Source organism: Mizuhopecten yessoensis, unplaced genomic scaffold (genome assembly GCF_002113885.1).
Source record: "Mizuhopecten yessoensis strain PY_sf001 unplaced genomic scaffold, ASM211388v2 scaffold11011, whole genome shotgun sequence".
Lineage (NCBI taxonomy): Eukaryota > Metazoa > Mollusca > Bivalvia > Pectinida > Pectinidae > Mizuhopecten > Mizuhopecten yessoensis.
Genome location: NW_018408834.1, coordinates 838,620 through 856,155, shown reverse-complemented (window position 1 = coordinate 856,155; position 17,536 = coordinate 838,620). Strand labels below are relative to the sequence as shown.

At 35.7% G+C, this 17,536-nt stretch overlaps 1 protein-coding gene across 2 annotated transcripts; it reads left to right on the top strand.

Annotated features, from left to right (window-relative positions):
- Window positions 1-6,589: 6,589 nt before the first annotated feature.
- On the top strand, window positions 6,590-14,692 carry LOC110464601. 2 transcript variants are annotated; one of them, XM_021519906.1, is made up of 5 exons: window positions 6,590-6,659; window positions 9,357-10,862; window positions 11,187-11,513; window positions 12,037-12,085; window positions 13,748-14,692. In XM_021519906.1, the coding sequence occupies exons 2-5, from the start codon at window positions 9,362-9,364 to the stop codon at window positions 14,319-14,321; spliced, it is 2,451 nt and encodes an 816-aa protein (XP_021375581.1). In that variant the 5' UTR covers window positions 6,590-6,659; window positions 9,357-9,361; the 3' UTR covers window positions 14,322-14,692. The 2 variants fall into 2 exon arrangements, with proteins under 2 accessions (XP_021375581.1, XP_021375580.1); XM_021519905.1 differs by lacking the exon at window positions 6,590-6,659 and adding an exon at window positions 7,928-8,014.
- Window positions 14,693-17,536: the final 2,844 nt, after the last annotated feature.

The window sequence follows — 17,536 nt, the reverse complement described above, 5'->3', positions numbered from 1 at the left end:
ACGAGACGAAAACAAAAAATTGGATATATGTTTGGACCTATATTTATGTGTACAATTGCATGTATTAATTATGTAACGTTTTTAGGGCTTTAGATCAACACTCTGTAAAAGTGTTCACCGCTAAATGTGATATACCGAAAGTTTAGAAAGTTATCTGAATATGGACACAACCTAACTTTCTCGCTGAAAAAAACGCATTTCTGGTGTGTTCAAAGTATGCTTGTCATTGCTGGAAGATGGGTTTTTTCCTTTAGATAACTTCAGCATACATTTATATGCAAAATATAAAAGGTATTACTCGTGAAAAAAAGTACAAAGTCTGCAGGCGAAATAAAGTAGGTGGGTAAGTTTTCACAATAACATACTGTAAGACGCGGTACATAGAGTAAATATAAATACACACTTAAAAAAAAAATGCTTTTTATTCAATCACAAATATGATTTTGTAAGATTTTAATGTCCATCATATGCTGTTTTACTCCTTGATGTTCAAAAAGGAGCAGAAACATGAAAATATCTATTTTCAAAAGATATCCCGCTCGCTCTGAACAGCTTCATCCCGTACAAGTTATTTGTTTGAAAATAAAACTACGAATGTTACTATTTAAAGTACAGTGTGATAACCAACACTTTCCCCACTAAGAAGTCTTCCCCGCCCTGTAAACATTTCTGTAGGTCTCGTCTGGGTCGAGACGTGCTTACATAGTTCGCCAAAAAAAAACACTTGTAGTGTAAAATTTGGATCCTATTACTATAGGATATGTTAGCTTAACGCGTTATCAAATAGTTCAAGGAAACAAATATTGTTTTTGGCGGGTCTTTAGTTATTTATATTTAACAGATATGCTTATGATTTTCCTGGTGATATATCTACGTTAAGTTTCACTAGTCTTGCCGTCTGTATTACACTAGTAAGTACTCTTTTACTGAACCTGTTTTAAAAAAAAAGATGATGAAGACTCCTACATACAAAAAGATATGACCTCCAACGAAACGTTACCTTGCTCACACAAATAGGCTTCTCAAACAATCGTCAAACAGCTTGTGTATAAGTTGTCGTAAACCAAGAGAAACCATGCAGGGAAAAAATGAACGCTATATATGAAGGTAAGAGTGTCAATTGCTTAGATCTTATAAATATATTCTTCAGACAACACATCAAAGTATATTAGTGTAAGTGTTCAGTTTTATACTATCATAAATTAAGAAATATCCATCTCGACTTATTCTGAAATACATACATATTATATGAAACATTTTACGTACTAAATGTGAAACAGTCAAGCTAAATAACGTTACAGGAAAATCTCGATACTAAGAACATTTTCTGGAGAAGAGAATAAACAGTATATATATATAAGTAGACTCCATATGCAGGCGAGCCTGGTATGTTGCTGTTGATGAAAGGAAATTAACAAGCGGGAAGTTAAAGTTTTCAAATCGACATACAGTTTGTGGTAAGGTGACCATATATTAGTGTCGTTCTTTAGGTGAGAAATGTTAATCTAAAGAAAAGGGGTTGTTCGTGTTTAAAGATACTTTCCAATTGTTGGCAAAGAAAAAGCAGACAGATTGTTAAAATTGCAATCTCAATTGAGTATATACCAACAAGAAGAAGGAGTGTGTATTTGTTTATGTAATGAAATATGAATTGATATCTTTTTTTATGATAAAAAGGATGTACCATCTCTGTTGTGGTCGCTGCTTAATGAAACATTTTATTAACTTCAGTTTTTCTCAAATTGCATTTGATTACACATAAAACAACTCTCCTTATAGTAGGCACGTTTCAGAAAATGTCACCATCCTAGCGGTTTGTATAATCATCAATTAACAGTGGCTGGGACATTATGTCATTACATGTATTCCAGTGCCTCCATTGTTCTTTATCTTTTATGTATAATGACTTTCGACATAAAGTTTTGAATTGCCTTTGTGTATTGGCAATCTGGGACATTGTGCCCAGATTAAGTCATTCATGTTTGATAATTTGCGACTGAAATTTGATTAGACATATCCAGCTCTACACACAGCGAAAACATTTACTAAGTCGGATCCCCAGCGAAATTACTTTAATATGTTGCTGTACCGTCCCGAGTTGTAAACAAATCCTTCTTTGTGGCCAATGGTTCACTTCCGCTCGTGTTTTCATATTTATCTTTCGTAGATAAACGCCCGTTGAATCTCGACCCAAAATAACCCAGCAGGCACGTGCGCTCACTAATGAAGCAGGTGGGGTCAAATATCGAGGTCGGCCATTTTGAGATAAGATGTAATGTAAATATAGTTTAATTGACTGTTATCGCCATAGTAACGAGTTCAGTAGCATGGTAACAAGAGCCAATATGAATGTATCTTTTGTGGTGCGTATTTCTTAAGATAATCAAATCATGATTTATAAAAAGGAAGTATGTGAGAATATATAATACATATCATAAGTAGACTGTAGTCGTACTCTCGTCGTCATTACAGTAATACCGGTGTCTGGTTAGCTTATTTTCTATCTTTAAAATAGACACAGTAAAACTTGAAATTGTGTGCCAAAGATCTAAGGAACATAACGAACTTACATAATCTACAACTGAGGAGACACAAAAAAAAAAAAAACACATTAAGATATAGAAGAGGAGGCATGTGTTACTGGCAATGTGTTCCCTTTGTCCATCCGCTCTCTCGTCAAATCCCGGAACATGGTTTGGTTTGATTAAATTTTGTTTAACGTCCTATCAACAGCTAAGGCCATTATATATATATATATCACCAACTATAGAAGAATAGAAAACTTAATGCAAATTAATCATGTTAATTAGACATTGAAACGTCGTGACGAAAATCATGTCATGACGGCAACCGTATAGTTTTGAACGTAGATGGCAAAACTGTAGACAGTAAGGCTAAGAACAACTATATATACAGTAGATTATCACTGTTCAACAGGACACATCTTTTTTTAGAAAATCGTTATGCACTGTAATTCCACCAAATGTGACATGTAAACAACACAGACTGGTTATACAAATTACTTCAGAAGAAACGTTAACTTGATAACTATCGTGAAATTGAAATCGTCAGATATATTACTAGTGCTGATACAGTAACCCGGATTCGTAGTGTCCCTGTGGCACTCGTCAACTCGATAACTCCTTATATTTCTTAGGAAATGGATTCATCAAAATTTAGAAAATGACGTGAACGACTCGCCAGTAAAAAGTACTGATCATGCATTATTAGCACTCAAGAAGTGATGTCGAGCGCTCGAGATATTAAACGTAGAAAGTAAGATTGTGTATGTCCTAAATGTACCACCGTAATCTCCAGGTAAAACCACGGAATTAGATTTTGCTATGCAAGTCCGTCGTGAAACGAAATAAGTTGTGGTATCTTTAATTTCAATTCCTCGAAGGCAATTTAACTGGAACAAATCAAGTGATCGGAATTCATATTTTTCAAGGACAAAATATGAATATAAATGTATATTTGAATGTTAATTTAAAGGATCGGGCAAATGTCTTAAAAGAACTTGCATGAGTTCAGCTTCAAAAGAATATAAAAGCATAAAATAAGCTTAACGTGTTGTACAGGCAGACGGATAACGATTGTCAATAGTTTAACTTTATTAAATTTTCTCCCACCATTGCGTTATAATTATTGTCAACCAAAACATTCACAGCGCGATTGATTATGATACTGTCTATATAAATATTCTCTTTGTTTGGCGTACAATATTGTAATTATATTTTTACGCTGAACTGAGAAGAAATGTATCGGAAGATCTGCTCAATACCTAACAGCTGATAGCATGATGATGTAGATTTTTTTACTTTCAGTGTGACACGCGGAAGTGACGGACACTATAATAGGGAGGTGAAGTGTTCACTTGAGATCTGGGCCAGACATAAGCAACTTTGTTGTGGTTGCAAACACAAGGTTAGGGCGACACACACATCTATCTACTCCACATAAATACGGAAATCATCGAACATTTTCTCCGATAACGTCCGGAACTTCATTTATCCTTAATAGTTAGTACAAAAATCTTCCTGTGTATGCAAGGGGAGGGGGGGATCTACCGCGGGGATGATGTGAATCTTGTTAATTTCAATGAGACGAAAACAAATTACAGGATATCTTTTTGGACTTATATTTATGTTTATGAATTAATTATTAAACTATTAGGGCTTTAGATCTAAGCCCTGTAAAATGTTCCCCGCTAAAGATGGTATACCGGAAGTGTGAACCGTTTTCGATGTCCGAACAGTTCTGACATGCTTGGTATTGTGGGAAATATATCTTTTTAAATCCAATAATCTTCTGCATACATTTTACATGCAAAGTATAAAAGGTATTTCTCGTGAAAATAAAGTGCAAAGTCTGGAGACGAAATCAAGTAAGTTGGTAAGTTTTCACAATAACATACTGTAAGACGTGGTGCATAGAGTAAATACCAAAATACACTTAAAAATAAACAAATATTTTGCTGCTTTTTTAATTCCAGATATGATTTCCCCCGAGTTAAGTGTTCATCCATTTGTAGACTGTAGTGTCCTTCCTATGCAGTTTTTACTCCTTGATGTTCACATAGGAGTAGAAACATGAAAATAGCTATTTTCAAAAAGTATCTCGCACTGAACAGCTTCATCCCGTACCAGCTATTTGTTTAAAAATAAACTTACGAATGTTACTATATAAAGTACAGTGTAATAACCAGCACTTTCCTCACTACGAACTCTTCCACGCACTATAAACATTCCCTATGTAGGTCTCATCTGGGTCGAGACGTGCTTACATAGTTCGCCAAGAAACCCACTTGTAGTGTAAAATTTGAATCCTATTACTATAGGATATGTTAGCTTAACGCGTTATCAAATAGTTCACGGAAACAAATATTGTTTTGGCGGGTATTTAGTTATTTATTTTTGACATATATATGCTTATGATTTTCCTGATGATTACACTGGTAGGTACTCCTTTACGGAACCTGTTTAAAATAGATGAGGTATATTCCTACATACAAAAAGATATGAACTCCAACGAAACGTTACCTTGCTCACACAAATAGGCTTCTCAAACAATGGTCATAATGTGCCGTAAACCAACAGAAACCACGCAGAGAAAACAAATGAAAGCTGTATATGAAGGTAAGAGTGCCAATTGCTTAGATCTTATAATAATAATAATAATAATAATAATAATAATATACAACATTTATATAGCGCCCTATATAATTTGTAAAATTACTCTAAGGCGCTTTACAACATATGGATAATAGTAATGGTTATAATTGTGAAAACAAACAACAAAGGCTTGCAATGACTTTCATACATTTAACAAGCAATGTGCACATAATTGAACAAATAAAAGGGTGGTATTTACATGACGTCTTTGCAAAGATTCTAAAATGCAGACGTGAAGAGGTGAGTTTTTATGTCCCTCTTGAACTTGGCCACGGTATTTGACTTCCTTATAGCAGATGGTAAGCTATTCCACAACGTAGCCGAAACCCTCCCAAAGCATCTGTTTCCGTAGGTCACAGTACGAGATGCATTATAGATATATTCTTCAGACAACACATCAAAGTATATGAGTGTAAGTGTTCAGTTTTATACTATCATAAATTAAGAAATATCCATCTCGACTTATTCTGAAATACATACATATTATATGAAACATTTTACGTACTAAATGTGAAACAGTCAAGCTAAATAACGTTACAGGAAAATCTCGATACTTAGAACATTTTCTGGAGAAGAGAATAAACAGTATATATATATATAAGTAGACTCCATATGCAGGCGAGCCTGGTGTGTTGCTGTTTATGAAAGGAAATTAACAAGCGGGAAGTTAAAGTTTTCAAATCGACATACAGTTTGTGGTAAGGTGACCATTTATTAGTGTCGTTCTTTAGGTGAGAAATGTTAATCTAAAGAAAAGGGGTCGTTCGTGTTTAAAGATACTTTCCAGTCGTTGGCAAGGAAAAAGCAGACAGATTGTTGAAATTGCAATCTCAATTGATTATATACCAACAAGAATAAGGAGTGTGTATATGTTTATGTAATGAAATATGAATTGATATCTTTTTTATGATAAAAAGGATGTGCCATCGTTTTATTAACTTCAGCTTTTCTCAAATTGCATTTGATTACACATAAAACAACTCTCCTTATAGTAGGCACTATTTAGAGAATGTCACCATCCTAGTAATTTGTATGATCACCAATTAACAGTGGCTGGGACATTATGTCAGTATATGTGTTCCAGTGCCTCCATTGTTCTTTAATGACTTTCGACATAAAGTTTTCAATTTGCCCTTGTGTATTGGCAATCTGGGACATGTTTGATAATTTGCGACTGAAATTTGATTAGATATCGCTTAGTTCGAATGACTGACTATCTCATTTTATAATCTGTAAACGAATGATACTGTCTTTATAAATATTCTCTTTGTTTGCCGTACAATATTGTAATTTTATTTTTTACGGTGAATTGAGATGAAATTTATCGGAAGATCTGCTCAATACCTAACAGCTGATAGCATGATGATGTAGCTTTTTTTACTTTCAGTGTGACACGCGGAAGTGACGGACACTAATAGGGAGGTGAAGTGTTCACTTGAGATCTGGACCAGACATAAGCAACTTTGTTGTGGTTGCAAACACAAGGTTAGGGCGACACACACATCGATCTACTCCACATAAATACGGAAATCATCGAACATTTTCTCCGATAACGTCCGGAACTTCATTTATCCTTAATAGTTAGTACAAAAATCTTCCTGTGTATGCATGACACCGTTAAATAGCCACTGTCTGTTTGTTTTTAGTCAGTCACTTCTAATAATAATTACAGCTTAAATATCGTTCATAGCCCTATCCGGATATTATGCACAATCCAACCGCCTACACACAATTACTATCTCCGATAGAAACTGCCCGATATCTACCATCCGGCATACCGTTATTTTGCTGATCTAGCCAGTGGCGGATCCAGAGACCTATCTGGGAGGGAAGGGGGATCTATCCAAATTTGCAAGCATAATTTGTCCTTTACAGATGAAACTGTGCATTTTTGTGACGAATTCCATCCAACTCCGGTTATTTATTTACATTTAATTAAAATTTGTATTATGTTTACTGAATGTTTGATTTAATTCATATATCACGCATGTAAAAGAGATTGCATAGTGTTATCTTCTCTACATAAAGTATTGATTTGTACAAAAACGTTGTCACTTATTGCAGAGACGTATATTATAAGAAGTTTGCGTACGTGTTTGTTAGTCTTCTGCTATATATACATTACAGTAAAGTGGTGACGCGTCTCCGCGGGTTGGTTTATTTGACCTATTTAATGGGTTACTTTTATTGTTAGCCTTATTTCTCGCATTCTTAATTTGTGCTTCATCACGGACTTAGATAACTTATCTAATTCCGCGGTTTCATTGTGTTCACTATTATTTCTTATCAAGCCTTCTCCCATCTATTCCCTCTATAATATATATACGTATTTAATTGTTTTCGGTCATTGTTGTATATATATCGTCATTATCTGAGATTTTGGCTTATAATTTCTGCTCCTCTTACATGTACACACAACAGGTATATCCCCGAACTTTCCTGGTGTAACATTAATATAGTTTCTGCAACAGAGAGGAGGTGCATTTTAGTGCATAACTTTCCTTTCGCCGTTCAAATGTTTGGTCTTAGAAAAAATGTCAGCCCTAGTATGCATCATGCCGCACATGACGTACATGCACATAATTCGAATATAATGTCACTATATAATAAATGAAACAACAAAAAGGACGTCGATTGTCAATTCCAATCAGTTTTTCTATATAACCAATGATTTATCCACCATCTTTTAATTTTAAATATATGTTCATACCCGGAAATTTCCGGAAATTATGACCGCTTCCATTCTGTGTTTAGTTTGTACTTCAAAGAAAATGGCGGATTCTTCAAATTGTTGTAAACAAACAAGCTATGATATACCCATAGCACGATAATATTTAATGGTAATATGATACTCTTTTGTATGTATAAGCTAAGTTGACATTTAAGCGTATGCTATTTACTTTATTTTGGTGCTGGTTAGTCAAACGCAGTTCTCATTATTTGAATTCTGACTTACTGACCAATGCAACTTGCAAGCAGTATCGACAGTACTGAGTACGGCCGGTTATTTTCTGTTAACTGTTTTGCTGATTTGCTTAATGGGTTTGGATTCGGAACTTACTGTTGGAGTTTAAAGTCATTCAGTTAGTGATACTCTTCCCTATTTTGTGGTTTGAGTACGTACCGTATTACGGTATACTCAGATACTATCAGAGTTGTGTCTTTCATTACGAAGACGGCCCGTTATACTATAAGGGAGACAACTCTCCAAAACTAATCACTGCGATCGGATCGGTCCAACTTTTTACAGTTTTGTCTATATGGCTTTATGAACTGAATTAGAATTATATTTAATACTATATGTTGAACATAATTTAATTTGACTTCGTAAAGAAGTCCATTTTGTTGATCATGACATGTCCTACTTAAATATCATCTTGCTGACAAAAATACAAGCAAACAAAACTTTGAGTTGACAAGTCAATAGACAAATGTGTACTTTAAGGGTATAGGCCACAAGATACTGGGATACTAAAGAATTCATTTTTTTTTTACCATAGTATTATACACAAATATCAATATCCCGGTTACGGTAGGCCTGGAAACTGGACTGGGTCGAACGTCAGCGACCAGGTAGCTCAATTGGAAGAGCGTCCATCTAGAACCCTAGTCTGGCCGTAACATGAACATTTTCTCTTTTCCCTGTTGCAAAATTTGCAAGCCTGCCAACCACCCTTGTTTCAAGCATTGGGAGTACACTTAAGCAAGGGGATACCCATAATACTTGGGCTGTAAGTAGTTGTGTCTTCATGATCAGGGGTGAAGAAAAAGGAGGGAGGGATGTAGCGAAACTGGACTGGGTCGATCTACACAGGAAGCTCAACTGGTAGAGTATCTGTCTAGAGTTTAGAGGGTCCCGGGCTCAAACCCTGGTCTGGCTGTTACATTTTCTCTTTCTCCTGTTATACTGTTCAATGTGTGTCCAAAGTGTTGCAAAGTTGCATTGGTTTTAGACCAAAAAAAATTGAACCTGGTATTAGCAGCAAGAAGTAGAACTTATATTAACTTCTAGAAATATTGTTGGCATCATAAACCTGTAAGAAAATGTTTTTCTTTTTCTTTTTGAAAACAGAGTTTAATATTGAGTGTTTTTAAACAGATATAAACATATGTTAGTAAGGAAATTAACATTAATTTTATATCAATTACTATATGGTAATAATATCATTTCATATTTTACAGAAATCATGGAAAAGCCCCCTAATACAGATATACTTGGCTGGTATGTCAACAAACTATACAAAAAAGCTTTGGATCAATGTCTACAACAATCAACAGCTGTACCAGCTCAAGGTCAAGTCAACAGAGGTCAAGGCCAAGGTCACAGTGACAACTTTGCCAAGAGTCCAGTCTGTAACTCCATGCTGAATGGTGACCTGTCAACGTGTACAAGAACAATACAAAAGGATGACACCTATCAATCTAGAAAAGGTCAAGGTCAGAAATCAAACTTTCAGAGTCATGACTCAAGATCTACTCATGAGGAAGTGAAACAACCAAAACTTATTGAAAATCAAAATAAGTTGAGTACTTCTCAAGAAATGTGCCTTAAACAGCCACAATCTTCTAGGATGGTCCATGAGAACACAATTCTGTCTGAAAAAAGATACACAGTAAACAAAAATAGTGCTTCTTATGTGCGTGAATCAGATATGACAGGGAATTACAGCACAGGTAGACAGCACATGAATGAGACAGAAAACTATTACGTAGAAAGTTCAAAACTAGAACGGGATACTGTGTCCAATTTAAAATCTAATATAGGTTTTTATAGACATTACGATTCATACAGTCACCAAAATCTTCTGTGTAGTAGGCATAAATACAATGAATCTAAATTGAGTCAGGTTGTTACACATGACCTTAGTTATTGGGGTCGAAGGTCACAACCACCGATTTTCAAGGAGACAGAAAATATGAGAAATGGTAGATGTGAAATGCCAAAATATGATATTCAAACATTGAAGCCAAACGGGACAGACTTGTCCTGGTTCAGACATTCGGTGCAACCTCAGCAGACCAATATACACGTGCCCATTAGTCAGTCATCGCTCAACAAGGATGATCATTTTCGTTGTCGTCAACATTCTCCTAACACGGATCGTAGAATGATAAACTTGGTGGTTCCTTTACATCCTTCTGTGAACATAGAGAGAGAATCTAACAATTTGATTACCTGTCAACATTCTGATTCTGTCAACAAGGGAAAATGGTTGTCACAGAGTTCTTGCTCACATCAACATCCTGCCAAGATAGACAGCAAGGGGTCAGAAAGCACTTCCCCACATCAACATTCAGTGGACACTAACGCACAGTTTCAACCATCTTCTATCTCAAATGACAGACTAGCGACTAAGACTTCTATAGACTATAAAAAAACACCAACATTTAAGTCTTCAATTTTCTTCAGTTTAAAATCTAATCATCACAACTCGGATCAAAGTCTGTTGTCCGAACAGTCCTGCATCATCACAGAACACTGTGGTAACAGAGTTGAACAGAAAAGTCCAGTGGTTGTCGAAAGCACAAGTCATAGTGTACAACCTCAATCACATAATACATGTGATGTTCATCCATGCAATGATATTTTGGAACCTTGCGAGCAGTTGAAGCTAGTTAAAGAATGCTCTTCCCATAGTCCTAAGGCAGTACCTGATCAGGCCAACACTGAGAACACTTCTACAGAATGTAAATATTTTGGAAAAGAGAAATCTCATTACTTCTTTAATATTAAGTAAATTATAATTGCATGTTTATTATTTAATACAAGATCTAATTTTTTAATTGTCAAATTTTACAAAACATTGGATCATATACATGCATCGTACATTGTAGCGATAGATGGCCGATCATAATGAAATATAATGCAATATAATACTTGGTCATGCTGCTTTACAATATATGTGTGTGTCTGTTTATTAAATATTGTGTAGGATTTTGATTGAGTTTATTCAAAAGTTACATACTGGTTGAGACAAATCAATAATCGTGCATGCATATATTGTTCTATAGATTTACAGAGCATAGAGAAAGAGGGAACAAACATTACATTAGATCCTGATGAGAGTGAAAGGTTGAAGACTGCATCAGGTATATTGGCTACTCCCTCGACCAGTGCTGCTTTGGAAGATCTTGTCAATCGACTTCCAACCTCCTCCCACAAAGACCCATCAGCCAGTGAAATTGAGCCAGAGAATTCGGTGGCGGTTGTCCCATTGACTGATGGAAATCTGAAGCTGCATCACATCAGAATTTTGTCTGGCTCCTCCCCTAGTCAAAACAACGGTGCTGACAGTGATAGTGGAGAGAGCTGTAAATCTGGCATTGTCATCAAATCTGGTAGGTACATCACACACCCATACAGTATATAATATACTGGTCGGGAATATTTCAAAGATAACCTCATACTCACCTTTTTTAATTGAAATTTAATCTTTCAGACAAGAAGAGATTAAAAATAACACTTAATCATATAAATACTCAACAGATTTTGCGATCTCCGTCCAGTTTATATTTTTTACATTTTGTGCATATATGTGTTTGGTATTTGATAATAAAATACAAAAACATCCAATCATACTGAAAACAAGTACTACACACTAATACAATTTGTTGCTTCCAGCTTGTGTACGGTTCAGTTTAGCTTTAAGCGACTTCATGTTCAACCTGATTAAGTCTCCTGAAATGCTAAAGAAAATCTTTCTTCCCCAATTGTTTAATTAACAATACAAGAATAAAATTAAATATATGTTTATTTCCTTAATTTTTTCCATTTTATGCGTAGACTATTGAAGTACCACTTTGTTTGGTGCCGTTACATAGATACAGACATTTCTGAGTATTGAACACTTATGTAATGCAGGTCATTCTAACCAGAAGAGGAAGAGGTCACTCAGTCTAGATAAGAAAGGGTAAGTCTTTTAAATATCTATGTATATCGATATCTATATTTGCCTGTGTTTTTTTTACAAATTTAATAATTGTCAAAATTAATGTTTCGGCAACAACTTCATGAAAAAACATAATAGATGAATGACTCTATATATTGAGAGTAGCAGTATTGCATTAATTTATATAAGTTAACCACAGAATATATGTGCGTAAGCATATCGTACGAAGTCTGCCTCCCGCCAAGTGATGAAGACGAACGTATCGCTGTCAATGTCCAAAACCATAGGCCCATGTTTCTTCGTGACGGTTCTATGGTTGACGTTTATTGTGTAAGTTCAGCCATAGTCAGAACGTCTAAATAGCGATAACGAGACATTTGGGGAACGAAATATTTTCCGACACTGTGACAGATCTTGTTTTGGTTTCACGACCTGGACACGCGACAGTGTGACGTCGAAACGATATCGAGCGTCTGTAGCAATTCTGCCTGAAACTAACGATCAAATCTTTCAGTATCACCTTCTTTTAATATGACCTTAATAACCCCCTTTTCCGCATAACCTCACAAAGTCACCAACATTTGTCGGATGTTGACAGCAGACGATGTAAACAAAACAGCATGTGGCAAAAAGTGTGTGGAAAAAGTCGTTCTGGTCAAAGTTCATCTTCTCGATCGCGACCAATCAAAACTCTTGAAGGTCATATACCACGTGTGGTATATAACTCATATTTATCTAACAGTCTGCAAGTTTATACAATGATCTGAGAGTGGAATAACACCGCGTATTGTAGTAGAAATACAGTATTGTAGGTTCTCCCAAAAGTGATGGTTGTTTATCTTGTTAATCTGACTTAATTTTCGATACAAGCTGAGTTATTAATCAATGTTTAAATTGACTCCCACTTTCAAAATTCAAGACTCTTGACATTACAAATTTTGACTGCTTACATATATATAGTCCACATTTGCCCTGCAATGTCACTTTTTAAACCTGTGCAGAAAAAAATAGCATTATTGTATTTAAATAAATATACATGAGATACATCTATGTAACAATAGGAAACAACTGGTTTTCATACCAGCATGAACATTGAAAAAATCATGTTCACGTTCAAAGCATATATGCATTAAAGTATAGATCACCAGTAAGTCATTTGCCCTACATATACTTTGTGATAAGTTATAAAGCAGATGTAGAAATGTTTACAATATATAGACATTTATCAGGTTTTTATTTGAACTTACCTGGTAGTACACATTTAATATGTTCTAATATAGCTGATAATCGACTATAATAAAATAATTGATCTGTTTACAGATATAATCAGTTTACTATTGAAATCAAAGTGTCAAATGTTAACAGTATCAAGTGAAAGCCATTTACCCTTATGATTGTTACTACATGATTGACAGACTGCATAGAGGTTACTTAAAATCCATTCCAAGTATTTGACAACTCTATCTGTTGATGTAACAGTAATGTGCTCACTTTATTTGTGTATTCAGTCCCATAGAATTATAAAATGATTATACATTCGATCATCAATTAGTTAACTACCTGTTCGCCTGATTACAAACCAATTATCAATTATGAATTATGATTTAAACTGATTGCCCATCACTGATGTTTACAAGGTAATGTATGTCATATACATCTGTATAAGTACTTCACATTTTCTAGTAACAAAAGACAATCCAGTGGTGCAACGAAGAATAGGATCAACAACCCAACTAACACCGGAAGGACAGTCAAGGGTAACAAGAAGCTGACTAATGTCCCAGGAAAAAATAGTCAGAACAAAAAGACAGACAAAAACTCTAAATTTAAAAGAAGAGAAAAACGTGTTGCTGATACTCGCTATCCTCTACGAAGAAGCTGTCAGGGAAATTCCGCAAATGTTGCCAAGTCCATAGTTGATGAATCAAAAACAACAGTTAAGAAGAAAAAAGATAAAAATGCTTTAAGAACATTTGATAAATCAAACAAAAAACCTCATTCAGGAATGTCCGAACATCTGAAGCAGTGTATAGGGCGTGAGATCAGTATATTAAAAGCTCACGAAGATCAGGCGATGTCCATCAATTCTGACAGTGTGTGTCATTCAATAGACTCCAAGAGGCTCTCTAGTTTGGCATTTTTAGACCTGAAGGACTTGGCACAAGTGCCCGAACCATGCAAGTCCCTTGAAAACCAATCTGTGTACATGTCTAAAAAACATGTTGGAGGTGTATGGAACTCTATAGTGAAAAAATAATAATATGCCTATCAAACACTTTTAGACTACAATCACAAATTATTATTTTTTTACAGAGAATCGAATAAATAAATAATAAGTGACTCTAATGTTAAGGTCAAATGAGCGTTACAAAGACTGTTGCTGTGAGGGATTTTCTTATATTCTTAAAAATGTATTTCTGTTTAATACTGCTTATACAAGTGTACTGAACTATATCAAGATATTGCATAAGACAGCATATACACACAGTTAGATTATACATGCTTTGTTAAAGTGCATACCACATGAACTAGCACTATTTATGATGACGGTTACGCTATCAGTACTGTGTACTTTTTAACTGTAAAAGAATATATCTGTTATAAATATCAAAAAAAAAAATATTTAATAAAAGGATATTATAAATTAAATTTAGTTAGAAATCCTTCATGTTGAATATGTTTGGTAATTATTAAAGTAATTGCTTGCTTCTGGTCGCATACAGGTCAACCTCTGGACCCCGGGTATCGGAGTGTTCCTCTCAGCAAACTCCTACAGAGGGATAAAAGCGTGTCAAATTTTCACATCATATCTTCAGTCTCCTAGTGTGGTGGAACATTGTTTTACCAATTATGTTCTTATCCTACTGGTCTATTAGTTTGAAAACACCATGAACTGATGCATTCCTCAAGTACAACCACTAAGTACCTGACCAGTTGCACTTTTTAGTTTAATTATCCTGTTCACTCATAAAACCAATTTCTAATGGCCAGGGGCCCTTGGGGTAATCGGATAAGGCTTGACAGATTTGTACACCTCTTTGTGAGGTGGTATAAAATACTATGTGTATTATTTGCATTTTATGCTACAACAACTGTGCATTGTCCTCTAAGAGGGAAAATTGCCCCTAAAGAGGGACAAATCTGGTCAGAATTATAAGATAGAGAGACTAGACTGAGTCCTACAGCACTTTCATGATTAACTCATGTTAATCAACGGGGAAGAAGCTTCGAAATGACACTGACTAAAAGTGCCTTCATAGAACTTGATTTCTCCTTGTAATGCTTATAAAGGACCTTGTAGTGGAAATGTAAATATAAAATTTGTTCCTCTGGGGCTGTATCCGATGTCAGACACAGACTTTCAATAATATATTTTAACAATGAAAACTTGATTACAAGTCTTGGATGCTGAGAACAGACTTATATCTATGAATTTCTAGCAGAAGATGGACATTCAAATCCAGTCTTTGATATTGTGAGCCCTGCTGTGTATTTGCTCAAAATAAGATGTGGGGTTTTCTTCAATGATTCAACAATGAAATTTGTGGTGAATTTGCCTACGTAAGCTAACTACAGTCAGTGGTCAAGTATTATACATTACCTCACTTTCCATTTTATTAGATTCTATATTAGTTTTACTTTAAAAAAACATTTTTTCCTGGCCTTATTTTTAGTCAAAAGAGGAATTTGGCATACAGATGAAGAATTATCTAGCACTTCTTTTGGTAATGTATAATTACATGTTTCATAGAATTCTAACCCAAGAGGTGTTAATTAACCAAAACAATTTTATCGCAAAATTTGACACTGTATCTATGGGAACAATGTCAATGTATATATTTTTATGCTGAGATGAAAAGCAATATCTCAACAACAGGGGCATGTATAATATTACCACAAGATACACCGGACAATTCTCTAATATAATATAAAGTTTGATTAAAACATAGATGTCAAATAAAGTCACAAAAATAAAATATTTGGTAAAATATTAATCAACATTGAATCCAATGAGATACTGACTTAACATGAAAGACCTTATGAATGTACCTGGTATGTTTCAAGTATTCGGACTGACCTAAGTTTTGGCCTCCGACCCTTACAATTGTATTTCACTCAAATAAACGTATAAGTGTCTTTATGACACCTCACGGTCAAAGGCAGGTATCAAAACCAATTTTTAGTCCCATATTATTATTTTAAAATTTAATGAAAATTGAATACAATCAGTCTGAATAACTATGTTTGGTGATTTTTAGCTCACCTGGTTCAAAGGACCATGGTGAGCTTATGCGATAACCGCAACGTCCGCCGTCCGTCGTCCGTCCGTCAACTTTTCCTTTAAAACGCTACTAGTTCTGAACGGCCAAGTAGATTTCGACTAAATTTGGTCTGGAGCATCCTAAGGCCAAGGGGACTCAATTTTGAATAAACAGTGGGTGTGGCCCCCCTGGGGGCAGAGGGGCGGGGCCCAAAAAGAGAAATAGAGGTAAAACCTTTAAAATCATTCCACTACCATATAGGAATGAAAGGATTTGTTCCATATTTGGTCTGGAGCATCCCTGGGGGAAGGGAAACAAATTTTGTATAAATGACGGGTCTGGGGCCTGAGGGGCGGGGCCCAATAGGGGAAACATAGCAAATTCTTTAAAATCCTTCTTATTCTGTAGGAATGAAAGGATTTGGTCTGGAGCATCCTTGGGTGAGAAAGAACCAATTTTGTATAAATGGCGGGTCTGGCCAGCCAGGGGCCTGAGGGGCGCGGCCCAATAGGGGAAACATAGCAAATTCTTTAAAATCCTTCTTATTCTGTAGGAATGAAAGGATTTGGTCCATATTGGGTCTGAAGCATTCTTGGGTGCAGGGGAACCAATTTTGTATAAACGGTGGGTCTGGCTAGCCAGGGGCCTGAGGGGCAGGGCCCAATAGGGGAAATATAGCAAATGCTTTAAAATCCTTCTTCTTCTGTAAGAATGAAAGGATTTGTTCCATATTTGGTCTGGAGCATCCTTGGGTGAGGGGGAACCAATTTTATATAAACAGTAGGTGTGGCCTCCCTTGGGACCTGAGGGGCGGGGCCTGATAGGGGACATATAGCATATTATTAGCTCACCTGGTCCGAAGGACCAAGGTGAGCTTATGCCATACTGTTGCGTCCGTCGTCCGTCCGTACGTACGTACGTCAACAATTTCTTTTAACGACTTCTTCTTCTTAACCACTGATTGGAGTTCAACTAAATTTGACTTGAAGCATCCCTAGGTTGTGGGGAATCAAAATTGTACAAATGGTGGGGCTGACCCCCCAGGGGCTGAGGGGCGGGGCCAAAAGGGGTCAATTTGGCTATATTGCTTTAAGCGTCTTCTTCTCTGGAACTAAGAAGTGGATATCAACCATATTTGACTGGAAGCATCCCTAGGTGTCAGGGATTCAAAATTGTACAAATGATGGAGCTGACCCCCCAGGGGGCTGAG

Coding starts and splice junctions, on each gene's coding strand:
- LOC110464601 (XM_021519906.1), top strand. CDS start 9,362: ATGGAAAAGCCCCCTAATACAGATATACTTGGCTGGTATGTCAACAAA. Junction 11,514..12,036: donor TGGCATTGTCATCAAATCTG/GTAGGTACATCA, acceptor TATGTAATGCAG/GTCATTCTAACCAGAAGAGG. Junction 12,086..13,747: donor CTCAGTCTAGATAAGAAAGG/GTAAGTCTTTTA, acceptor CACATTTTCTAG/TAACAAAAGACAATCCAGTG.